This window comes from Echinops telfairi, unplaced genomic scaffold, assembly GCF_000313985.2.
Source record: "Echinops telfairi isolate 266 unplaced genomic scaffold, ASM31398v2 ScPeMD7_10;HRSCAF=50, whole genome shotgun sequence".
Taxonomy (NCBI): domain Eukaryota; kingdom Metazoa; phylum Chordata; class Mammalia; order Afrosoricida; family Tenrecidae; genus Echinops; species Echinops telfairi.
In genome coordinates this window covers 10,178,564-10,204,492 of record NW_022103907.1, presented here as the reverse complement: position 1 = coordinate 10,204,492, position 25,929 = coordinate 10,178,564, and the positions used below count along the sequence as shown (strand labels likewise).

At 44.9% G+C, this 25,929-nt stretch overlaps 1 protein-coding gene across 1 annotated transcript in view; it reads right to left on the bottom strand.

Annotated features, from left to right (window-relative positions):
• Positions 1–25,929, bottom strand: part of VIT (vitrin) — a 147,609-nt gene that overhangs the window by 101,055 nt on the left and 20,625 nt on the right. Inside the window, exons 2-3 of the mRNA XM_045287027.1 lie at positions 16,504–16,573; positions 6,236–6,298 (exon numbers count right to left, since the gene is read on the bottom strand). Of these exons, the coding sequence (XP_045142962.1) occupies positions 6,236–6,298; positions 16,504–16,555 (115 nt within the window). The 5' untranslated portion in view covers positions 16,556–16,573. The remainder of the gene's footprint in view (positions 1–6,235; positions 6,299–16,503; positions 16,574–25,929) is intronic.

Below are 25,929 nucleotides of genomic sequence, written 5' to 3'. Positions count from 1 at the left end.
AAAAAAAAAAGATAATTACTGATGACTGGAATGTGCAAGTCAGAAACAAAGAGGAATGATCAATAGATGGAAAAATAGGGTGTTTCTGATAGAAATGAAGCTGACAGTCACAGGATAGGTTTTTCAGTATCAAAGATTTCATCATTGCAAAGTATCGTTTTTCAACAACATAGGCAGTGACCCTTGCTAGACAGAGAGCATAGGAATCAAATTGAGTGCTCATGTGGGAAGAGATGATGGAGAAGCTCAACATCGGCCAAAACAAGGCCAGTGACTGACAGTGGAACAGACCATCAGTCGCTCAGATGTAGGCTCACATGGAAGCTGAAGAAAATTAAAACATGTCCATGAGAGCCAAAGTACAACCGTTAGTCTATTCCACTGAAATTAGAGACTATCTCAAGAACAGATTCGGTGCATTGAACACTGATGACTGAAAACCAGACGGTTGTGGATGACATCAAGAATAACATACACGCAGAAGGAAGGGATCACTGAAAAGACAAAGAAAGAAAAGACCAAAATGAGTGTCAGAAGATAATCTGAAGCTTGCTCTTGAATAAAGACTGACCAAAGAGAATGGAAAAAATGATGAAATAAAAGAACTGAACAGAAAATTTCAAAGTCAGCTAAAGAAGGTAAATCTGAGAAAAATTCAAAGTGGTTAAGGATTCTGTTGTACTTGGATCCCCAATCAATGCACATGGAAGCCGTAGTCAAGGAAGAAAATGACTTATTGCATTGGACAAATGTGCTACACAAGAACTCTTCAACGCAGTGGTTCTCAGCCTGAGGGTCGCGACCCCTTTGGGGGTCGAATCACCCTTATACAGGGGTCGCCTAGGACCATCGGAAAACACATATTTCTGATGGTCTTAGGAACTGAGACACTGCTCCTCTATCCGTCTCCAGGTGGGCCCGCCACATGCAGATACGCCTACATATGAGTACCTGGCGTGAAAACATCATCGCGCCAACCCCATCACACACATCCCATACAAATACAGGTGTGTGTGACAGGGTTGGTGCCATAATGTACTTATGTGGACCAATCACACGTGTCGAGAGCAGCTACTGTGTAGAAAGCAGCTGCTGTGTTGAAAGCAGCATTATTGGAGGTAAAATGACACTTCATGAATTATAATTACTGGGTAAATGTAAAATAAACTACTGCAAAAAATATATATTATGTATCTGTACCATGGGAACTTAATCTGGATGCTGATTGTTCTTTATATTCAGCTGTGGTTGATGTGAATACTGCCCCCTTGTGATAGTACCAGGTATGTAAAAAACAACAAAGAATGGTAAATCATAGGAAATTTTAATGAACTGTATTGATTGAACTATCACATGTATCATCTTTTGTATTATTAAAGCTATTTTTATATATTATTTTCATTAGCAAACCATTCCATGACAGTAGATCATGTAGAGAAGAATGCTAAGAAAACAAAATATAGTGAGGATTTTTTACAGTATGGTTTTACCTCAAAAATTACAGCAGGGACGTTCTATCAGCTGAATCTATGAAGCTGAACAAACTAATATGCCATTTTGATAGCAAGCATCTGAGCTGTGCCTGCAAGGATACCAACTATTTTAGAAGCAAAGCTGATGGACTCAAGAAAGCCAGACTTGACACTGGTGGCAAGTACCACAAACAAAACGTAGCAGCCATTGAAACTTCATATTTGGTGGCACTCAGAATTGCCAGGTGAAACCTCACACCATTGCTGAAGATTTACTGTTGCTAGCAGCCAAAGACATTGTTCACATTATGATCAGAGACAAATTTGTTACCAAATCGAGTGCTATTTCTTTATCTAACAACACTGTCTGCAGAAGAATAGATGATATGTCTGCTGACATTCTTGATCAGGTAATCCAGGAAGTTAAATCTGCTCCACTTCCAATATTTAGCATCCACTTGATGAATTTACAGACATTACAAACTGTTCACAGTTACTGGTTTATGTGAGGCATATTAATGATGGCGACTTTAAAGATGAGTTTCTTTTTTGCAAACCTCTTGAAATGACAACTACTACATGTGATGTATTTGACACGGTTCATTTCTGAAAGAGCATAAGATCTCTTGGGAAAGGGTTTGTGGTGTTTGCACAGATGGTGCTCCAGTTATGCTAGGATGTCGATCTGGATTTCAACGTTTGGTACGGAATGAGTCACCAAAAGTCATCTGAACTCACTGTATGATTGATTCATTGGCAAATATTAGCAACAAAGACGCTGCCACAAGAGTTACAAGAAGTAATGAAAAGCGTCATAATTTCTGTCATTTTTGTAAAGGTGAGCACTTTAAACAGTTGACTGTTTTTGCAACTGTGCAATGAGTTGGATGTGCTGAATAGTGCTCTGCTATTTCACACTGAAGTGAGATGGTTGCTGAGAGGAAAAGTTTTAAAACTTTTCGTGATGAACTGAAAACGTTTTTTAACCCGAAAGCAAGACCACAGTTCGAAGCACTTTTCAGCAATAAACGTGAACTGCAGAAAATAGCTTACTTAGTTGACATCTTTGCCTTCTTGAATGAGTTAAATGTATCACTGCAAGGACCAAATGCAACATGCCTCGATGTGTCTGAAAAGATCCGATCATTCCAAATGAAACTTCAGCTTTGGCAAAAAAAAAAAGGACGAAAATAAAATTTACATGTTGCCTACCTTATCTGCTTTTCTTGAAGAACATGGTATTGAACTAGACAAACGGATTATGATGATAATTTCTGTGAAAGAACACTTGCACATGCTTGCAGACGTGTTAAAGAGCAAAGGTGTCACTCAGTTGACAGCATCTTCAATCACCTCCTAATCACCTGAAAGTTGGATAGTGTATAAAGAGGACCGGAGAGAAATCGATGCCTTTGAATGATGATGTTGGGGAAGAAGATTGAAAGTACCATGGACTTCCAGAACAAAGAAATCTGTATTGGAAGAAGTACAGTCAGAATGCTCCCTAGAAGCAAGGATGTTGAGACCTGGCCTCATGTGCTCTGGTCATGTTCTTAGAAGTGACCAGTCCCTAGAAAAGGACATCATATTGGGTAGAGAGTTGGCAAAAAAGAGGAATTCCTCAAGGAAACAAACGGGCACAATGGCTCCAGCCACGGGCTCCAGCAATGGCAACCGGGGTGAGGATGCTGCAGTAGCGGGTCGTGTTGCGATCTATCGTTCACAGGGTTGCTCAAAGCCGCCTAACCACACGACACTGGAAGGGGAAGATGATCCAACTCTCCTTGTTTGCTATTCCAACTCTTCCCTCTGTAGCATGTCTCCTTGCAAACGTAGTAGACCGGAGAGAAAGCCTGATCTTTTGATTTTACAATATAAAGTCTTGGGAAGGGGTGGGCTTTCGTCTTTCCAAGCACTTACCGGCACACTTAGTTCTAGTTTTGTGGGCATACAAGAGACAGCTACAAGGTACTTCCGTTTATTTTTTGACATGGCCCAATTTTCATTTATTCTTTCACTTTGTGTACAGATTTGCGTGAAATCCTGTTTAGACTTTGTGGATGCTTTTGTAATATTACCACGTGCACACATACCTGTGTTGCTTTCTCATACCTGTGTTTTCTCTTTGAATATTGGTACAAGGAAGCTTTTTGTTGACAGGGTTATTTTATTTTACTAACAACCTGCGTACTTTCTTCTTTTGGGGGAACCATGTGTTACTCTAAAGAGTGGACCCTTGCCAGCCTAGGTTGGTGGAACTAAATTCTCTTGCCCATGAACTTGGGCCAAGAACATGGTCTGCAGAGAGAGAGATACATGCAGGCTTGCTGCTCTGAGGTATAGATCCTGTGAGCTTCTGTGTGCTTTGTCCTTGGTTAATGCAAGCTTCTCTCTGTCCTACCCAATATCTCTTTTCTGCTTGATCAAAATGAGGGTTGAGTTTTGGCTAATTGCAAGCAAAATAACCCTCACTGAAATCCTTCTGCCACCCTCAGGATAAAGCCCCGATTCCTGACCTTGATTAGCCCTGGAGAATGTGGCACCTTACTCTCCCATCTCTCATCTCAACACATTCCCTGCCTACTCTGCATTCCTGTCATATTGAACTCCTTTACCTCTTTATAACCTCGCCATGGGCATGCTGTGCTCCCTCTACTTGTCATGCTCTTATCCCCTGTCTTTGCTCGGCCAATCTCGATTTGGCTTTCAGATCCCAATGTATGTGGGCCACTTCCTCCAGGAAGGCTTCCCAGACACATGGCTTCTTCTCCTTGTTCTCGGAGTACTCTAAACTCCCCTGACCTGGCACATCCTCGGGCTCTTCAAAAAGTTCCTGGAAAAATGGAATTAGAAGATAATAGAATTTTCCCAGAAACCTTTCAAAGCCCCCGTATTTGCTAATTTTTTTTTTTGTTGGTTGATGTGTCCTTACCTCCTTGCTAGAGGAGCTCTAGCGAGGAGAGAGCCCTGTGCCTAACTCCCACAGGGCCTGACATTGGTCAGCATCTACTAAGGACTGCCAGGTGAATGAATGATTGTCTTCCCTTGTCATCAGTCACCTCCCCCAGCAGCTGACTGATGACACTGAATTGGAAAAAAAACCCAACCTTATTTTGGCCCCAAGCTATAGACTGTGATTTGGAAATAACTCCTGAGGTCTAGAATCAGATATTGTCCTGGTTTGGGAATCTCCAGTTCCTTCATTGTATCTTTCTCGCCCTCCTCCCGCCCGCCCCCCCAACCCTTATTTAATGATTGTGCCAGAGTTGCTAATTAGAGTAATGGCTTCATGCATTTATTGATTCACATGCACTGCATCACTAGGGAGATTGGGGGAATAAGGTTAAAATTTAGCATATCAGAAATTCAGTCCATTACTGAGCTCACAAAGAAGTTTGCCCTTGGGTCACTTAGCGCAGACTCAGAGGCACTGAAAGCTGTTGTCATGGTAATCATAGGCCCTTTCATGATTTTTGTATAGAAGTTAATGAAGATAGTGGCGACAGCCCAAAGGAATTCGTACTTGGTTGCGCATTTGTCTCCGCATTAACTCAGTCATTGTTTTGAAGGCACACTGTCTCAGACCCAGTGCGCTTGGTTTCTGGTGCTGACAGGGATAACCCACTGCTTCCATGTCTCGTATTTTAGGCGAGGAGGCTGTGGATGGCTCCCATTTTGATCTCATTTCAACAGGAAAGCCCACATGTGGGATTTAAAGGAGCCGAAGACAAAGGGGTGGCGGGTGAAGTGAATCTCTCTTTTACTTCCAATTATTGATGTTGCTGATTTCAAGGTACTTACATGGAGTGCCTGTAAAGAACGGTTCAGTTGGGAAGAGCACAGAATGGTGACTTTGTCTAAGGTCTGTCTTTTGTGGTCCCTTATATATGCACGGTTTTGAGACGGAAGCTTCCGCCAAGTCTAAAGATCGTTATCCAGCTACCCCAGGGTACTCACAATGGTTGGTGTGAAATTTCTCGCCTGAGCCTGCTATTTCTACCTACATCCCCCAATATCTCCTTTTCCTTTTTTCTTCAGTAACAGGACTCTGTTTTAACCAGGCACGTGGCTGCCTGAAACCAAGACATTTCCCAGTATCCTTACTGTTGGCACAGTGGACTTTCCAACACTCAAACATAGCTGTAGTGGGGCCTTCTGCATCCATTTCGGCAATGAAAGGAGGGTACACAACGGGTAGCACTGGGGTAGCCCTTTCGACCATGAGTTGTAGCCACGTTGAGAATGATAGAAAGGCAAGGTCAAAGGCGTCTGGGCCCTTGAAGACTGTACTTCATAAAAGTTGAGGCTAACAATGCTTATCAGAGCGTGAGAATGAACCGTCTATGCTGTTTAAAAGACTGCTATTTTAGGGTCTCTGTTATCCAGTCTTGCTTGATATCCCATCCAAGAGTGAAATTCATTTTTCTACTGCATCACTCTGATACCTCATGGATCTTTAGAGGAACTAGATGGAATTTTTTGGTACAGGGACTATAGTCAGAATTTCAGTAGCAGGAAAATACAAATTCACAGTGTCCTGGTCTTTGTATGCACATGTTGTGTTTTTCCAGCCCCGTGCAGCAACATGAGTTTTATCCTAAGATCAGAGTCCTCCTCTTTGGAATGAGGTTCATTATAAATAAAATCAATCACGAATTAGTTTGACCACAAAGCAATTGAGAAGGAGATGAAACAAATCAACTTTCCAATAATCTAATTGGAGACACAGGCCTATGTTAGTAAAGAGTTGCAATTTTACTTACTGAATTTGGGCCTCTTAATCCTTGTAATTTCTTTACTTGAATGTATTCCAGTCACCAGAAAAACTACAAGCAGAAAAAAAAAATCCATATTATTTTTCTTGAACACTTTCGGTTGACCATTGTGTTTGCTTCAGCCGGACACGGAAGCATTCTTATTGAAATGGGGTTTCCCCCAATTAAGGTTAGAGACAAAACATACGAGTTTGTATACATTTGTTAACCTCTGCTGAAAGTTCTGTTCCCAGAACCTCTTGGACATGGACTCTTTGTTTCCCTGTTTTAAAATCTCACCATACTAACCCTATTATGTCCGTTTTCCCAAAGAAGGTACGTGGGCCTGGAGAAGTCTGCTAATTTGCCTGGAATGAATGATCAAAGGGCGTGGGCACCCAGGCCTGTGAGTTTCCAAATGGCCAATGAGGACGTTTTTGTGTTTGTGCATGTGTGTGGTCCAGTGTGTGTGTGTGTCACTGTGGCCCAGGGAAAGGTAATGGAGGGGAGACGCGAAAGCTCAGGAGAGAGGCCGTCTGGGAAGAGAAGGCGAGCGGAGAGGGGAAAGGAGAAAGGACAGGGGTCTTCCTGGGGTCTGAGGGGTGAATCTGGCGGGCTCTGGGATCTGTGGCCCATCCAAGTGAACGGCTGGCCGCTGAGCTTCCTCAGGACAGAGACGCAGACATTTGGACACTACTTGCCTTCAGGAAACATAAAAGTTGGAGAAGAAAGGGAAAGTATGCCCCCATCAGATTAAAGTGACACAGCCAGTTTGTTTTCAAGTAGATAAGATGAGAGTAAGCCCTGTGTTTTTGTTTTGTTTTTTAAATCATTGTATTGGCATCTCATACCACTCTTATCACCATCCATCCATCCATCCATTGTGTCGAGCACATTTGTACATTTGTTGCCCTCATCATTCTCAAAACATTTGCTTTCTACTTGAGCCCTTGGTATCAGCTCCTCATTTTTCCCCTCCCTCCCCGCTCTCCCTTCCCCCATGAACCCTTGATAACTTATAAATTATTATTTTGTCAGATCTTGTCCCATCCGACATCTCCCCTCACCCACTTCTCCGCTGTGTTTTTAAATAAAATAATGACTGATTTTTTCTTATTCCTAAAAGAACATATTTTCATGTTAAGCACTGAGTTTTTTTTAAAAAAATGATGCAGACTTATTTTTCCTTATTATCCAAGCAACGTTGCTTATAGGAAATGTAAAAATAGACTCGATCAGCAAACATTATGAATACACCAGGGCAATCATTTCCAATGATTTTCTGTATATTTATGCAGTCACACAGGTAACTGCAGAGGAACATTTGGTTATATTCATCCTGTTTATAATGTTTTATGACTTATTTTTGCTAAAGGACACATACCAACTTTTTTTTTTTTTCCCCGCTAAACATCCTTTCCACAACTGTTTTCACTACCAGCAGTGTTTTACTTAGCAGAACTGGCCCTCCTTGGATGGACTACTTATTGTAAATGGCTTCATTTTCCCACCAATCCATTATTCTTTTATTAAAATAGATTTCCTAGTAAAATATCCTTTCTGAAAGCTATGTCCACCTTAAATTTTGAAACATTATGAAATTTTATCGCAACAGTTTAAAAGAACCAAACGTGTACTCCTCACACTATTGTATAGAGTCGTCCCTATTGGCACTGGGCTTGCAGTGAAAAGTTGGTGGTTTGAAGTGGCTCAATGGAAGAAAGTCCTGACGACCTGCAGCCAGGTGAACCCAATGGAGCTCAGTTCTAGGGAACATGTGGCGCCACCATGAGGGGGAATCCCCTCCACGTTAGTGCCTTTGTTTTTATTTACTTACTTATTTGGGTAGGCATGTAATGAAACTGCTCACCTCTCTGGAGCCATACGAATTTTACTTGTGGACAGAAAGCACTGCTTTTTCAAAAGGAGCAACGTGTCTAATCAATTCTTTGTTCACCTTCCTTCCTCTCACCTGTCCAGAGGTGAGACTCCCTCTTCCATTTAGCCACTTTGCTGAGCAGCAGTATGCATGGGTTGGTCCTCTTAGAGAGATGAGCTCGGGGAAATGGAGTCATCAAAATAGACATTTTCCCTCCTGGGTTCCATGTTTGTTTTAAGAGAAGACAGATGCTCAATTTAGGTAGAAGTGGATATAGGAATTCTTGAATTTGCAACTGGTTTTGAAGGGGAAAGTGTCCATGTCACAGAGTTGCCGGCCAATTTATTATTTATCTTATGATTATTGAGCTGGTCTGTGGCAATGAGACAGTCCCTAGATTCTCTTCAATGTTGACGATTCGCGTTCATGGAGGTCTGGCGCGCTGACACACCGTGTCCTGAAGACCAGACACATGAAAGAGGACCGAGTGAGAATGAAAAGCCCAGCCAAGTAGAATGAAGGCAGACATTTTGGGGGGTTTATTTACTCCTGGGGCTTGGGTGGGTGAGAGTGTGCCGGAGGTCTAATTTTTATAGTCATCTCTGTGTTGTCAAAGTCTGTGCAAAGACCACATCTTTATTTTATGCACAAAAGTAAATATCTAGACTCCTTGCGTGTTTTTACAAGTACTAGATCAACACGCAGGGAGAAACGAAGCAAGTGAAGTAGAGAGTAAGTAAAATAGGACTATATTTTGGTCTCAATTCTTCTGGAATACCAAATACTGCCCTTCTGGGCTGGTGATCCCATGGCAAGGACTTTGAAAGTCTTAACACCATTAGGACGATAAAGATTAGTGATTTGCTCTGCTGTATGTAGGGTTGCTATGAGTACATAGGGTTGATTTGTGGGTACCTAACAACAACAACAAAGAGCACCCATCACTCACATTTGGTCTCCCAAGCCCCTCTAGGCTGAAATCTTGCCTGGCTTATTCAGTTTAACCAATGCTCAAACCAAACCCATTGTCATCAAGGCGATTCTGACTCATAGTGACCCTATAGAGGGTTTCCAACTTGATACATCTTCACAGAGGCAGGCAGCCTCATCTTTCTCCCTCAGCATAGTGGATGGATTTAAACCGCTGACCTTTCTATTAGCAGTCCACTTACCCAACAGTGCTACCGATAGTCTTTTCTATCTGCAGTACATACTAGCCTCTGATTATACACCCTTGCCAATGAAAGAACTCTCTTGTGACCTTGGAAATGGTGAATTGCATGTTGAACTTGGGTGAGAGAAAACCCAATCTTATTTTCCTTTTGATCGAAAGCCCAGTGGAGCTCCTGGGTGGTGCAGTTACCAAAAGGTCAGAGGTTGGACTCCATCCATCCCATCACTACCTAGGAAGACAGGTCTGTCAATCTGCGGCCACACAAGCAGCCATTGAAAACTCCATGGAGCACAGGTCTGCTGTGATGCATGTGGGCCCACCAAGAGACTCATCGTCACCTTGGCAACTGGTTTTAGGAAGCCCAGGGGCGCACGGAGACAGGCTGGTGAGCGTTCACTGGAGAGTACAGAGCGTGGGCCAGTCTGAAAACCAGTCCTTTCTTGCTGAAATAGTTGTCCAGCTCCTTAGTGCCTAGAAGTCTTGAGGGAACTGAGGCTAGAACCCCAAGTTCTAAGGCAATGGAGATCTACCCACCGAGCAGGGGTGTTTCTCAATCTTTTCAAATCCAGTGTTTCCAGTTTTGATGAACATAAGAAGTTCACACCGTATTTTAATGGGGTTGGGAATTTCAAAACAGTGTTAACAATTCAGTGTTAACAATTGCTTTCTCAAAAAAAAAATTGCTCCCACGGCTCTCTCTCTCTTCCTTGTCTTGGGGTTTTGATCAATACAATTAAGATACCGGGGGTGTAACTGTTTTTCACTCTAATTAAGAAATTAATTCTACAGATAATTTATAGATAGAGAAAATGCAAATGAGTAAGTTCGAAACAATGGTCAATCTCATGAGTGAAAGCAAAACCAGGAGGTGTGTCCCCGTGTCATGTCAGTAAATATGGAAAGCAGATGGTACTTAATCCTGGCAAGGGGTGGGCCTTAGGCATTCCCACATATTGATCGTGGGGTCTAAGCAGGTGGAGCCATTCTGGAAAGACCTTTGGTAATACATTAAAGGAACCTAGAGCTACTAACATCCTTTGATCTAGAAAACATGCCCTTTCATATGCCCCAGATTATAATCAAGAAAGGACTGTGGATCTGCTTCCATCAGGATGACTGCTAGGCCAACTCTGCAGAGCAGTTCTTCTCCGGCAGGCACGGGGTCGCCGTGACTCGGAATGAACTCAAGGGAAAGGAGATGCCCCTGTTGTTCATCCTCACAGAAGTAGACAAAGATTTGTGGACAGAGATGCCCATCGCAGCATTCTATCTCCTAGCCATTTGAAAATAGGAAATACTGACAATGTTCAACAACAGGAAAATCCTAAGCATTCGTTACACATGAGATAGAGAACAATATTAACTTTCCTCGGGCATGCTACGCCTTAACCCCACCAGTGATGCTGATAGAGTTAGAGTGGACATAGGGAAAAACCACAGGAATGAAAATGCCCAAATGCAAGTATTGGTATTTTGTATTTTCTCCTATTTTATGCTTCACCTATCTAGAGAGCATATGTTTTTTATAAAATGCTTCTTTTACCATTTTAAAAGACAACACAATTATTTTAAAATTCCAAACCAAATTCACTGCCATAGAATTGATGCTGACTCATAGCGACCCTGTAATACAGGGCAGGACTGCTCCTGTGAGTTTTCAAGACTAGAACTCTTTACAGGAGTAGAACACACCGTCTTTCTCCTAATGAGTGGCTAGCGGTTTTGAACTGCTGACCTTGCAGTTAGTCGCCCAATATGTCACTGCTACGCCATCAAGGCTCCCATTTTTAAATTTAGTCCTATTGAAGTCATACAGACTTACAATAATGAAAAGTCCTTTTGAAAAACATTGGCATGGCTAAGCTGTGCTCATGAGTCCCCCTTGTCCCGTCAAGTCATGTTTTACAGCCAGAACCCGCCTACTTTCAAGGAAAGACAAGAAATGTCAGAACATCTAATCAAGGAGCAAATCAGTAAGTATTTACTGAAGACTTCTTATATGCCTAGAGCTTTTATAGAAATCACTCATGCTAGCCCCTAAGCAGGAACCCTGGTGGTGTAGTGGTTATGTGTTGGGCTGCTAACCCCAAGACCAGCAGTTCAAAACCACCAGCTGTTCTTCGAGAGAAAGAAGAGGCTTTGTACCGGAAAAATGTACAGTCTCGGAAACCCACAGGGGCAGTTCTGCCCTGTCCTATAGGGTCACTGTGCGTCAAAATTGATGTCAGTGAGTTTGTAGAGCCTGTAAACTTCTTTGTAGATACCCTCATATGCTACTAGAGGTACTGTCCACAAAGCTTCCAGATACAAGGCACATCCTCTTAGAGAGGGGCAAGCTTCCTCAGTGCGTTAGTCTGGAGTTAGGTACTCAACGAAGCCTCTGTGGCCAATTGCAGATGAGCTTCCTAGCAGTGATATGACAACAGATTCTCTAGAATCTCATAAACCAGGAATCATCTCCTGTGAAGTCTGGGAGGAGATTAGGGGAGCACCCCTTCATTTATAGAAAGGAAACCAAGGCCACAGCTAATACTTTAGTTAGACCTGTGCAGTTATTTGGGGCAGAAGCTGGCACTGGAATCCAAGTTTGCTGATTACAACCTTTGCCTCTTTATCCCACTAGCTGCCCAAAGTGCCCACGTTCATCATGCGGGTACTCTAATGACCATGGGCAGCCTAAAACCGCACGTCAGCATAAATGTCAACATAGTTTAACCTAATATGCTAGCTCTGATAAATATTTAATTGGTGTTAATTTAGAGGGCGTTGGAGATCATTTGCATGGCCTGGGTACCTAAGAAATCCAGCATCTTGTCCCTAGGAACAATCATTGATGTGTCAAGCCTGACCCAGTGCCCAGGGAATGTGCCGAGCACTGGAGCTACAACAGTGAGGGTGGTGTGCTCCTGCCCTCAGCGAGTTTAGAGTCCTTGGGAGAAGCCAGACCGGTGAGAAGGTGAATGCCATGTGTCAAGGAAGCACCTAGGGAGACAATCACTCGAAGGGAGAGGGTCACAGCTTCCTGGGAAATTGATGGGATTTGCCCAACTGTGCAGATGTGGGTGTGTGGGCTGAGGGGAGGAGAGCATTCCCAGAGAAGGAACAGCATGCTCAGAGGCCTGGAGGTGAGGACGACAACTCCCAGGAAAGCGAGCCCTTCAGTGCCAAGGTAAGGGCTGGGGTACGCGATGAAAACAGGCAAGGACAGGAAGAAGCTGATCAAGGAAGCACGGCACTTTAAGAAACTCGGGACCCATGGCACATGCAAAGGGAAAATGCTGAGGAGCTTCATTCATAACAGTGGGATGGACTGTGTGCTGGGGAGATTCATTCATAACAGTGGGATAGACTGTGTGCTGGGGAGATTCATTCCTAACAGTGGGATGGACTGTGTGCTGGGGAGATTCATTCATAACAGTGGGATGGACTGTGTGCTGGGGAGATTCATAACAGTGGGATGGACTGTGTACTGGGGAGATTCATCAGGTGAGGAGGAGCTGACTCAGGGGGGAAAGGTTGGAGCTGGGAGGTTGTGGCAGTGCCCAGGGGAGGGTTCTAGGGGTGGGCTTAAATGGGAGGATGAGAGCTTTGCTGGGAGGCAGACATGTGAGGATTTAGAGACATAGTTTATGAATAGGGTGTATGGGTGTGTGTCTTTTTCCATGTTAATTTCTTGCTTTGTGAATGAACAAATCTGAAGAGAAATGAGTTTTGAGGAGGGCAGGCTAAATGGGGTGGGGAGGACAAGGAAGGGCAGCCAAATCTCTCTTCTTGGTTCTGGGAGACGTGGTAGAGCAGGGAATGGGCTCCGAATGTTTGCTTGATTCGTTTTGCTTTGTGCTAGCCATGTCCTCCCTACTCCCAGTCATTGCCCTTTGTTAGAATTCTACTTCCTGCAGGTTGGATGGGAGAGGAGCTAGCCCCCCTGAAGGGGCAAGGTGGAGAGGAAGGACTCTTTGTTTCTGAAGGGAGAGTTCCCCAGTTGGGCTAAGGCAAGTAGGGCAGCTGACAAATGGTATATGTGGTGCCAGGACCCCTGAACCTTAGACCATGCCCAGTCTTTAAGGACAACAGCAAGAGAGGATGTATGTTTGGGGGGGGCTCCTATCCAAGGCATTGAGAACCCCCTCAAAATTTTGGCCTCCTGAGATAGACCAGGAAAAGATGCCAGTGAGAAGGTTTGATTGATATTGCACAGTGTACGCCAACACGTTATTAGTGCCCTTATCTGTGGCTCCCTGGGTGAGAAGGGGAGGGGGTGGCACTAGTAGTAACAAGCTGGGCTGCTAACTGAGAGGCTGAGGGTTGGAGTTTACCAAGAAGCCCAGAAGAAAGACCTGATGAGCTACTATCAAAAAGTCAACCATCAAAACCACTAGAGAGCTCAGTTTTACTCTGCCACATCCTAGGCCACCAGGAGTTACCGTAGACACTTATGTATAAACCGAATTTTTCAGCACGTTTTTTAAGTAGGTTTTGTGGTAAAATTAGGTGCCTCCGCTGGTATTCAGGTTGGCTTATACTCGAGTATATATGGTACTTGAATGGCAACTGGTATATCTTTGGCAACAGGAGAGGGTGGCTTAGCTAAGAAACAAGAGGGTGACTTAACAGAGCTGTTCTACTTATCTGGCCGTTACATTCATTTTTAGGACTGGGTGGTTAATAAGTCAAGCACAGTAATTCACAAAAGCAGAGGGGGAGAGTCTTGCTCGAATCAATACATGGGTGGCAGAGGCAGGACTAGGACCTTTCCTCCTTGACTTCCGGTCCAGTGCGCCTTCCTCCTTCCTCCTCAGGCTTCTTGTTACCGCCACTGTGCGGCATGGAGCCTCACAGGCGCAGGTCTCCTCTGTCCTGGAGGGTGGCTAAGAGTCAGCATTGACTTGATGGCAGGGAGTTTGGCTGGTGTGGCTTTTTCTGCTGGGCAGTCTCCTTATTCCCTGTGCAGCCCCTTGGACATGCCGACTACCTAAAGGGCCTTTGTACCCTCCCCTGGGGATGGTTTCACAAGGACCCACAGGGCTACCGTCCTTGACAAGGTCGAGCCGCTGCTGGGCCAGGATTAGCCGAGGTTCGCCCAGGAGTTTAGCTCAGCCCTTCCCTCACTTCTTAGCTACCCATGGCTCCTCAAGGACAGGGTAAAATGTATTCTTCTCTGGTGATAGTGGATATGTTTGAAGTGTTTTATCTTTACAAGTGTGAGCTGCCAAAGGTACAAGTAAGGCCAGGTCTATTCAGTGTGTGTGTGTGTGTGTGTGTGCGCGTGGATTTGGAAAATTAAATAAGAAACAAACAAAAACACCCCAAAACCAAACTCACAGCCATCCAGTCAATGCTGACTCCTGGCAACTCACATAGCACAGGGTAGAACTAACTACCCTGTGAGTTTCTGAGAATGTGAACGGTTTACAGGAGTAGAAAGCCTTGTCTTTTTCCCTCAGAGTGGCTGGTGGTTTTGAACTGCCGACTTTGTGGATTGCAGCCCAACACATAACCAGACCTCCTAAGAAACCAAAAGATGCCTAAATTCAGCATCTGCAAATTTGCTCCATGTAAAATATTTCCTACTTGCTGAATCCACACACACACATAGACACATGTGTATTTGTATGCACATGGTTGTGTATACATACCACAAGAGAGCCACACATGTAATACATATGCAAGTAGGTAAAAAAGTATTGCCATTAGGGTTCTTATGGAAGTTACATAATCTGGTGTTAACTTGAGACTATTAAGAGTTAAGGGGTGGCGTTTAGCCTGTCAATCAGGTCACAGCTTGATGACCTCATGTGGAGGTGCAATGGAGATACGTAACTCACTGGAGGCCAGACATACACTCTCTGTTAGACATTCCTGGTGACAAGTCACATGGAGCTACACTGATGGAGCCAGAGCCGTGGAGCTGGAGGAGCCACGTGAAGACTCCTGCTAGATGCTTCTACCACTACTGGATCCACTAGACTCTCCACCCACTGGCCTGTGATCTTCCTGTATTTAGCATCACTGCATGTGTTGCATGAGTCTGAAGAGTAATTTATAGATTGGCATCGGATATATGGGCTGATATCAGACTTATGGGCTTGATCTGGACCAGGCTGGGATGTTTTCTTAATATACAATTGCTCTTTTATATAAAGCTTGTTCTTATATACACATGAGTGTCTATGGATTTGTTTCTCTAGTCAACCCAGACTAACACAGTTCTAGATCATGCATACCTAGGCTTATTCCAAACCAGTTGTGTTTAGACGTGTGTCTGTGATCAGTGACGGCTGCGGAGAAGGTGCCTCCACGATACCTTTGTCTTGGTCTTACTAAGGTGTCTTCATTTAAAAACAGCAACAACTGATTTTGAGGTCAGGAATCATACTTAATTTCTAACGAAACTCCAGATTTTAAATGGGTCAAGTGTTTTAAGGAGGTTCAGGAAGACCTCAGCGATTAATTCAAGGCTGAGAGGTCAGCTCAGCGAGTTGTGCGTTTTGTGAGACTCCAAAGGGGTGAGTTCAATAGGTTTTTCCTGAGGGCACAGGTCCATCGTGGAGGCTTCTTATGAATATGCTGTAAGAAAGTGGAAAACTGGGGGCGGGAGGAAAAGGTCAGGCGAGCTGGGTTGAGGATGTTTTTCCATCATGAGCTGGTTTTCCGAGGGGCTGTCTAAGAGGAGATGACTGGAAAACATGACCTCACCCTCCTGCACCCCTGATCCTGCCCCTGCAGACGGCCTCTGTTCCCCAAACGCAAAAACAACATGTAAAAGAAACGCAGTTCTAGTCCTTCAAGGAAGCCCAAACTGCCGTTTTGACGGTAGAAATCAAATAGCGCCGAGTTCTTTGGGGAAGAGTTAGAGAAGTGTATAGACCTGGATGGAGGAAACAGTGAGAGACAAATGCTTCCCATGTCTGAGAATTTTTGCGTAGTAAAAGAAAGGTTTCTATGATTCTATAGCAATATGTTTTGACTTACCTCTGTATATATGCTTTCATATTACATATATACATATATATATACATATACACACACACATACACATGCCCTACCAAAGGTTGAAGTCACATAAAACATTCTCACCTGAACGTCCCTCCACCATGTTTATTGTACAGAGAGACATCGTGTTATTTATATGTTCTGCCTTGGTTTAACACTTTCCTAGGCTGTTTCTATGGGCCTTCGGAAAATGTTAAAAGAGTGTCCAGATACACATATAAAAGTACTTACCAAGGAACATTTCAATAACAGATGCCTTCATAGTGCGAACAACAATCCCCATAAATTTCCGAATGGCGCCCTGGAGAGGAAGAAACAATAACATCATCATATTTTAGCCGTGAGGTTCTGAATGGGATGCGGAGTGTGTGAGTGTGTGTGTGTGTGCGGGGGAGGGGGGGTGGGGGAGTTATGGGCGGCTCAGCTTTTCATTGCCCTCTGGAGCCTCGGAGTCCAAGCGGATGCTTTCTTTACGTGGCTCTTGGAGATGGCTGCTATGGGGCTTGCCGGCTCCTGGGGAAACTATTCTCAGTGGAAACACCCATCCTGGCCACCAGCCCCCTGTCCTTCAGAGACTTGGCCTTTATGCTCAACCGAAAACCCAAGCCAAACTCACTGCCAGTGGGGTGCTACCGATTGTTAGGGACTCCTCTGTGGATTTCCCAGACTGTAACAGCTAGTGGAAATAAAAAGCCCTGCCTTTCTCCCTCAGTGGTTTCTCTCTCCCTGGTGGCTTCGAACTGCCAACCCTGAGCATCGCAGGCCAGTGCAAAACCATAACACGGCCAGGGCACCAGTCTTCAAATTAGCACAAACCGACCCTTCTGTTATGGAAAGGTGAATATTTTCCAGATAATAGGTCAATAAGGCGTTCGTCATCCTTTTGATAAATATCGACCATGACAGGGCTGGGCTCTGGGCTTGTGTGGTTGATGTGTGCCTGATTGCTCAAGGTTGGTGGCTCAAATCCACCCAGCAGAGCAGCGGAGGAAAGGACAGACTTGAGATCAGCTGTAAAGGTGGTTGTTCTGTGTGGATCCCGATGCGTAGCACCCCCAGGTGAAGGGGCAGAGCTGCCTGGATGGGGTTTTCTAGGTTGGGCAGTTTAGGTGCGTAGACAGAGACATCTTTATCCTGCAGAGCCAACAACTTCACCCATGTGCCACTAGGGCTCCTTTCCATAAAGGTCACAGCCAAGGATATCATGTGCAGCAGTTCTACTCTAGCGCCGGGCGTCGCTGTGAGTTGGAATTGAATCGAAAGCAGTGGGTTAGGTTGGTTTATTCTATGGCTGAATATGAGGGACAGGCTGATAAAAATTGAATTTCAAAAACCAGGCCTTGCTCTGAAAAGGTTTATAGTTTAAAAGAAGTGGGAAAATATGCGTGGACCCAAATAACCCTACCGTGAGAGCTGTGAGGCCAAGGAGAGAGTGTAAGGAGAGTTTACAGAGCTGTGGTTCTCCAACACGGTCACCTCTTTGTCTCAACTAGGAGTTTCCACAAGCCCTGATGCCCAGGCTGCACCCCACTCCTTCTGAGTCAAAAATCTATTGAGGTAGGTCCGAGGCATTAAGATTTAAAAACAAAATTTCCCAAGTAGTTTCCATGTGCAGCCAAGGTTGAGAACCACTGGTTTAGAGCAGGGGGTCTTGAGCAGCCCCTCTTTCTCAGCGAGATGCCAGCCCCTGCCCAAGAATGCATGTGTGCTGGCAGCCTGGTGGAGAAGGGGAGACCCGGAGACCCTCCCGAAGGGCCACGCAAAGTGTTGAGAACTGGGGAGGAGCCACCCCAGCCATGAGCCCCCTCAGGCATCTGCTGGGGGGTCAGTGGCCCAGGGTCCTCCCGCTGCTCAAGCTGTTCCAGAGGGCAAGGTGAGCGCTGGGCAGCCCACCAGCAGCCAGAGGTGCCAGGAGCCCCAACCTGTCATGGTGGCTGTGCGCAGCTGGCCGGAGGCACCCCCAGACGGATTTGCAGCGGAACTTGGTGATCTGGTATGGGAAGAAGATGGGGTGTTACTTGTCGGTCCCTGCGTACTTTACCTCCAGAGACCCCTTTCAGTGTTCACAATGCGAGCAAGCTCACTGGTACTATGAGAAGGATGGCCAACTCTACTGCCACAAAGACTGCGTGGGGAAGTTTGGGGAGTTCTGTCACGGATGCTCCCTGCTGATGACAGGCCCGCCATGGTGGCGTGAGCTCAAGGACCCCACAGAGTGCTTGGCCTGCCTGAGCTGCAAGGTGCGCGGCGAGGATGGAGACGCGGACACCTGGTGCAGCATGCTGCCCTCTCCTGTGGGAAATGCTACAACGTGGGGGTGCTGGCACCCATATTCGAGAGACTCTCCACGGAGTCTGTGCAGGACCAGCCACCCTACTCCGTCACGGTCGTCTCCATGCCCGCCACCGCCCAGGGTGGCCGGGGCTTCTCTGTGACTGTAGAGAGCACCTGCTCCAACGACGCCACCCCAGTGCAAGTGCAAGTCAACTGTTCCAACAATGGCAATGGCATTCTGTTCCTATCTGTTCCAACAATGGCAATGGCATCCACCCTGGGGACCGCCTCCTGGAGAGCCATGGGACTCCTGTCCCCACACTCTGAGTGGAGGAGTAGCCGTAGCACGGATGTTTTTTTCCTCTTTACGGATGGAGCGAACGGAAGACTCATTCAAGTCGAAATGGTGTGCAGCCTCCACGATTTTCTTGCCATCTTTGATCATATCCAAAAGTTTTACCTTTTCCTGGATGGTGAGCATCTTCCTCTGGCGCTTATTTTTATTGTCAGAAGGCTTAGAAGAAGCAGCTCATTTAGGAGCCATCATAAGGCTTAGATAAAATTTCTTAAAAATCGCAAACAATTACAGTACACTGTACAAAAGCAAAAATGCATCTGATACGTAGCTCCGATATGTAGCGATGCAGACAGAAGCGTGTACAGTATGAGCCAATCAGTGGCAGTAATGACAGAGCATGCGCTGTTACGCAAAAACCGCGATAGAGTGAAGCCGCGGAAGTCGAAGCGTGAAGTGGCGAGGCTTCACTGTATATATTTTTTAATCTCCATTATGAAGTAACAAATTCAGCAGAAGTGGGCTACCTTCCACACACTGTCGATTTTTACTGAGTAAGCCACACCTGAATGGAACCTCCCTCAATTGGATCAGGCTGTGACGTGACGAAGGAGGTCTAATTTACCCACAGTGACTTGACTACTTCACAGAAGAAACCATTATGGAGTTGACCACACTATGCTAGATCATTTCATGGGAGAATCCTGGCCCCCCCAAGTTGGCAGTAGACAAAAACATCTAACTCTCACAACTAGTTCAGAAATGATGTACTGAATCAATGAATGCGTGAGTAGTCCATCCATGCCCCTAGGAAATGAAGGGGGGGGGGGGGGGAGGCGCAAAGGAAGCAAAACAAAGAAAAGACAACCTTGTAGATAAACAAAAGCCCATGGAATTGTATAGTATATGGTTTCTATCTTGATTAAAAATAAATGAATGAAGCACCACTGCAAGTCAGTAAATCAGAAGAGGTGGGGAGCAGAGAGACCATCCCTCTGGTCCATCCAGCAATGTTAGAAGTCAGGATGGCGCCTGACCTTTCAGATGCTGGGGTGGGTGGATGAAAATCAACAGGATTCCAGGAAACATTCTAGCCTCAGAGGAGTGGTCACCCACGTGCTGACTCATTCGAAATGGAAGCTGACCAGCAGTCCTTGAATCAGAATATTATCAGGCTCCTTTTTCATCATTGTTATTTCTCTCCTTGGTCGATTCACAAAAGATACACGTGCCTTTTAAAAATGTGTATGGGAAAATTCAAATCCTCCCATCGCCATTTCAGACCTTAGGCATGAGGACAATGGCCAGTACTGTTAAGCATGTGTTGCAGGTGGGCCAATGTCCCAGAGTCATGGGCCTGCATCGCTCCTGGGCTCACCTGGGTTCTAACCCAAACCAAACAATAGAGTTTGCAAAAGAAGGTGTTTCTGATTCATAAATCCATGACTTCTGCCCTGAGAAGTAATAGGAAGAGTCCAACTGTGATTAGTCCTTCATACTAATATGAAGCTCCAGTGAGGTAAATAAAATCTAATTATGAAAGAAGCTCATTTGTGTAAGTGGAGGAACGCAGCCAATTTAATTGGATCTTTTGTTGCCGAGAGTCAGATGAGAGTAGGTTGGTAAATAAATAACCCTATTTCCTAATATTTACAAAGTTCTTCACAGCTTTGTAAATAAAGCAATTTCATGCTGATTTCTAGAAGGCAAGCTCCAGGTCTGTCTCTCCTGCTCACCATTCTCTTCCCGGAACCGAGATGGTGCTGGGGGTTGGAGTGCAACCACGGATGTGGAGGAAATGAATAAACAGGAACTTGTTCTTCATGGGAGGCAGGGCAAACAGCATCATTTTAAAGACAAAGAAACTGAGGTCTGGAGTGGAGAAATGTCTTAATCAAGGTCACACATCCAAGGTCAAGTCCAGATTTCATGTCTCCTGTTCTTCACTCATTTTTCTAATCCCTGTTGTATTGTGATGGTTAAGGTTGTATGTCAACTTGACTGGGCCATGATTTGTAGTGATTTGGCAGTTACACTCTAGTTTGGCAGTTATGTGATAATGTCGTCATCCTCCATTTTGTGGTCTGATACAATGTGATTATTTCCATGAGTAGATCTCTTAGGCCTAGCCGACCAGTTGAAAAGGAGTTTCCTGGTGGTTATGATATACGTGCAATATAGATGGGCATTCTGGCCAAGCACTCTGACCCTTTGCTCACTCTGGATCCTGCAGCCATCTCGTTGCCATCTGTCCTCCAGTTCCTGGGATTTGAGCCAGAAGCCTGCTCATTGTCTGCTGATCTGGAGTTTGTCGGTTCACCGCTGTGTAAGTGAGGAGAAGCCACCACCCTGATGTCTAAACCCCAGGCTCTGGACTTGCCAACTTCTACAGCAACGTAAGCTACTTCCTCTAGAGAGAGGTGCTGCTCTAACAGGTACCGAAGATGTAGAAGCAATTTTTGCATTGAGTAATTCCAGTAGAGCTGGGAGAGTTTTAATGTCCATAATAATAAAAGTTTACTAGATTACTTTGAAGAACTTGAAGAGACTGGTGGTGGAATTATGGGCATCAAAAGTAATTCTGGTGATAACTCAGAAGCGGGGAGAGTGGTAACAGCAAAGATAATGTAGACAATGAGAAGCAGAGGCAGAGAAACAGCCGCAGCAGAACCAGGAGACCTTCATGAAGCAGTGTGAGAGGCAAGTAACAGAGCAAAAAGAACAGAATATCATCAGACGGAGTACGGTGCCTCTGGGCACTTATTGGTAGCTCTAAAGAGCTCTGTAACATTTGCCTGAGCAAGGCAGAGGTTGAGTTAGCCTCTTCAATAGGCCAAGGAACCAGGAGGCAGATGGCAAAGCAACGCAATGACCTTTGTCCTAAATTGTGGGTCAAGAGAGGGAGATCTTCCCCTAAAAAATCTTTCCTGAGTGCTAGCCCCCTGAATTAGGACTTCTAACCTCTGAAACTGTGAGGGAACAAATTTGTTTCTTAAATCCAAACACTTTAGTATTTCTGTTACAGCAGCACTACATAGCTAAGACATTTATACTAGGTGGCTTCAAAAAGTACATGGAAAACTTCCATTATTGACACCCCTTGACATAAGATGATGTATACAGTGTATTGGTAGGGATTTTAAAAAGTAAAATGGAACATTCTTTGGAGGTTTTATTAGAATGTTTGGAATTCATAGACAAATGAGAAAGTTACCCGTGGTTTAAATATGTATAAGAGAGAAATATGAGATATAGAATTTAAATATGGACAACAAAGACCACAGGGAAAAGACGGAGGAAGAAAGCTTTGATGAAGGTCAGTATTAATGACCAGACAGTACAGTGTGACAATGCGGGCAAAAGTAATTTGCAATTAGAGTTAAAAAGATTGACCATACCAAGTGTTGGTGAGGATGTGAAGGAACTGGAATTCTCATATGCTGCTCAGGGAAACATAAAATGGCGTACCAACATTGGTAAACGGATAAGCAGATTCTTGAGAAGTTAAACAATTAAACATAGTCCCACCACATAATCCAGAAAAGTCTACCTATTTACGCAAGAGAAATAAAAACATGTCCATACAAAGACTTATACGAGAATCTTCATGGCAGCTCTATTTGTAGGAGTGTCAAACTGGAAACAGCCCAAGTGTCTGCCAACCGAAGAATGGATACAACACTTGTGGTACATCCATACAATCGAATTCTACTCAACCATGAAAAGAAACAAAGTCTGGAGATATGCAACAACATGTGTGAATCTCAAAATTATTATGCTGAGTAAGAGAAGCCTGATAAAACAGTGAATATTCTGTTTGATCTCATGTACGTTGCACCTAGAACATGCAAACTAACACGTACCAACAAAGAGCACATTCGTGGTTGCCAGAGACCAAGAAGATTAGGAGCTTGTGGAGGGAAGGGCGAGCTGAAGTGTGACAAAGGGTGAGAGAGATGTGGACATGTTCATTTCCTTGACTGGGAGGATGGTTTCACAACATGCACATGTGAAAGCCTAGCAGCCTGCGCACCTTAGATATGTGCAGTAGGTATATCGATTATACTTCAGCAAGTACAGATGAAGAGAATATTTATACATATATTACCCTTTGCCCATTCTCCCGGAGGAATCAGAAGAAACCTCTCGCAGTGGAAGTTCCTCTCACCAATGTAGTAGAACTAAGTAAGTTCTACTTAAGTTCTCACTAACATAAGAGAACTAAGTAAGTTGTGGTTAGAGTTGAGGGCACTCTTACTATGTTGTTCTAATGAAATCTTTACTCAATGCAGGCATATTAATACATCAGAAACTAATAACACATGACTGAAAATAAACCAAAGGAGAAAACCCCCAACATGGCAGGGCCACCCAAGAGGTACTATTGTTACTGCCATCACTACAGCCATCAAATTCACCAGGGACTCAGCACCACAGAGCTTCACACCAAAAGCAAACCCAAGTCACTGCCGTCAGGTCGATGCCGACTCATAGCAACCCTATAGGACAGGGTAGAACTGCCCTGTAAGTTTCCAAGACTGTAACTCTTAGAGGGTGTAACAAGCCCTGTCTTTCTCCTGAGGAACCAGCTGGTGGTTTCAAACTGCAGACCTTGTGGATCGCAGCCCAATGCATGACCACTATGCCATCAGAGCTCCACAAGACGTGGTTTATCAAAAAGGCTTAAAGTCTGTGTACAATGCTGGTGTCAGACGGGAAGCCATGGAATCCGCTAACCTGACTGCTTCCACTTGATTTCCTTGCTTCAGGCCATCCTTCCCTCCAGTTGGAAATGATCAACTTCCTGACGTGTAGGGTTGATGCTCAGAATTGGTCCTCAGAGCCCACTCATTCCTTACAGAAGAAAGCCCCCATTCCTCAGTGAGAAAGAAACTCTTTATGAAATGGCCCAACTCACTTTTCGCGCCACAAACCCCAACTCCCCTCCACAATCCTCTCTTCTACCCACAGCACGTATAGCCTTGTCGTCTTTTCTCTGCACCTTGGCCACATGGCCTTGGCCCATGCTCTGATAGGTGTTCTATTGGGAACATGTCATCACTCCTCTTTTGTTCATCGCTCTCAGAGGTCTGTTCATTGTTCAAGCAGCAGCCCCTGGACCACTTCTTCTGGGTACGTTTCTCTCAGCTTCGAAAGTCGAAATCCTTCTCAATTCATGCATCGATTAATCCCTCATACACACAAGCGAAAAACGCGTGTGTCCTGTGCGCAGAAAAGGACAAGATGCAGATCCTATCATCAAAGTGAATCTTCTAGAAGGAGAACAAGATGCATGGACCATTGTTGTTGGGTGCGGCCACGTCGATTGGACTCGTACTGACCCACAGAGCAGAACGGCTTCCTTCGGGTTTTCTTGGTTGTAATCTTTATAGAAGCAGACCCTGAGGTCTTTTTCCACAGAGGTGATGGGTGGATTTGAATTGCCAACCTTTGGTTAGCAGCAGGGCACTTAATCATCACTCTATCAGGGCTGTTTGTACCAGCCAGAACATTTATTGACCATTCACTAAATTAATACATGAACTCATTTACCCTCTCTATCAACCCTATGAGGTCGGGGATATATTTTTATTTCTACTTCAGAGGAAGGAATCAGTATTTCTTGGCTGTAATCTCTATGGAAGCAGATGACTAGAATGTTCTGCTGCAGCACTGCTAGGTGGGTTTGAACTGGCAACCTTTGAGTTTGTAGTCAAGATCGATGATCTTTGTGCCATCTAGGCACCTTATGTCATGTATATTCTCACTTCATGGGTCTGAAGTGAGATCCAGGCAGCAGGATTGTTCTAAAGCTCCCTCCAGTTTAGCAGGATTGAAAGCCTGTGCTGTTGTGGGTACAGTGGTGGCAAAAGGGAAGGGTGGTTGACTAGGCTTAGGGAGCAGAAGGGGCTTGGATTGGCTTTGACTGGCAGGTGGGAAAACAATGTGTGGAGAGGAAAGGACAGGGCGCTGTGGCAGGGTGGCTGCTCCACCAGGCGGAGAGAGGGTCAGACTCTGAAGGGTAGGGGGGGGAGTGGGGGTAGGGGGTAGGGGGAAGAAGGGGCCCTACCACATCGGCCTTGAATGCCAAGCCTAAAAAAGGGGAACTTAATCCATTGGCTGTAGAAAGACAAAGACAGTCTAAAAATCATTTTTGCATTCCTCATTCCTCATTCTCAAAAAGCCTCCTAAAAAAAAAAAAAAAGCCTCCTAGAGGCTCATTTGAGCCATTCGCCTGCAGAAAATGTGCACAAGCCAACATATAGAATGCAGGCCAGGGTGGTGTTTGTCTGGTGTGCGATGCAACCTGGAGCAGCACCCGCAGTAGTCTTTGTCCCCAAGGTGGTTCTTCCGTCCCAGGGGCCCAGCCCCTCGAGGACAGATGTCCTTGAATAGGGAGGGGCCACACCTGCAGCCCTGCTTTGTTCTCCATCTTTGTGTGAAGGCTCAGACACTTGCCAATGACGCGGGTTGGTGAGGATCAGAAAAAGGGCTGCAGAAAGAGGGGTGCTTTGAATAGGGAGGTGGCCTCAATCTGCTTGAACCATTGACAAACCCTATGCTCCTGGGAGTGGGGGGGGTGTGCCCTGGGGCCACAGTGAGCACTCCCCTGGACTCTGTGTGGAGAAAGAATGGCTGAGTGGCTTTCTTATTTTCACTTGCTTCTCTTCTCTTCTAATGTCTTTCTTTTTTCTACCTTGAAAAAATGCCGACAGAGACTGTAAGGCCAATAGATAAGGAAGGCTGTGGGGTGGGGGTGATTTTGCCTTTCAAAGTATTTTGATAGTTTCTTGGCATATAATTTACATAGCATACAACTCAATAGTTCAATCGTAGGGAGAAGGGCTGTGCAGTTATCACTACCATCAACTTCAGACTATTTTCTTCTTTCTCCTTCTCATCGTTGTTAGCTCCCCACAGCCCCCCAACCACTCCTGCCATGCCCTTTAATAATGCTTGATCTGGTGACTGTCTATATAGATTTACCTCTGCCGGATTTCATACACAGAAAAGCATACAGAACAAAAATAAGAAATGAGCGAACCAAAACCCCAACAATGGCAAAATAGAAGAGAAAAACCCCAATC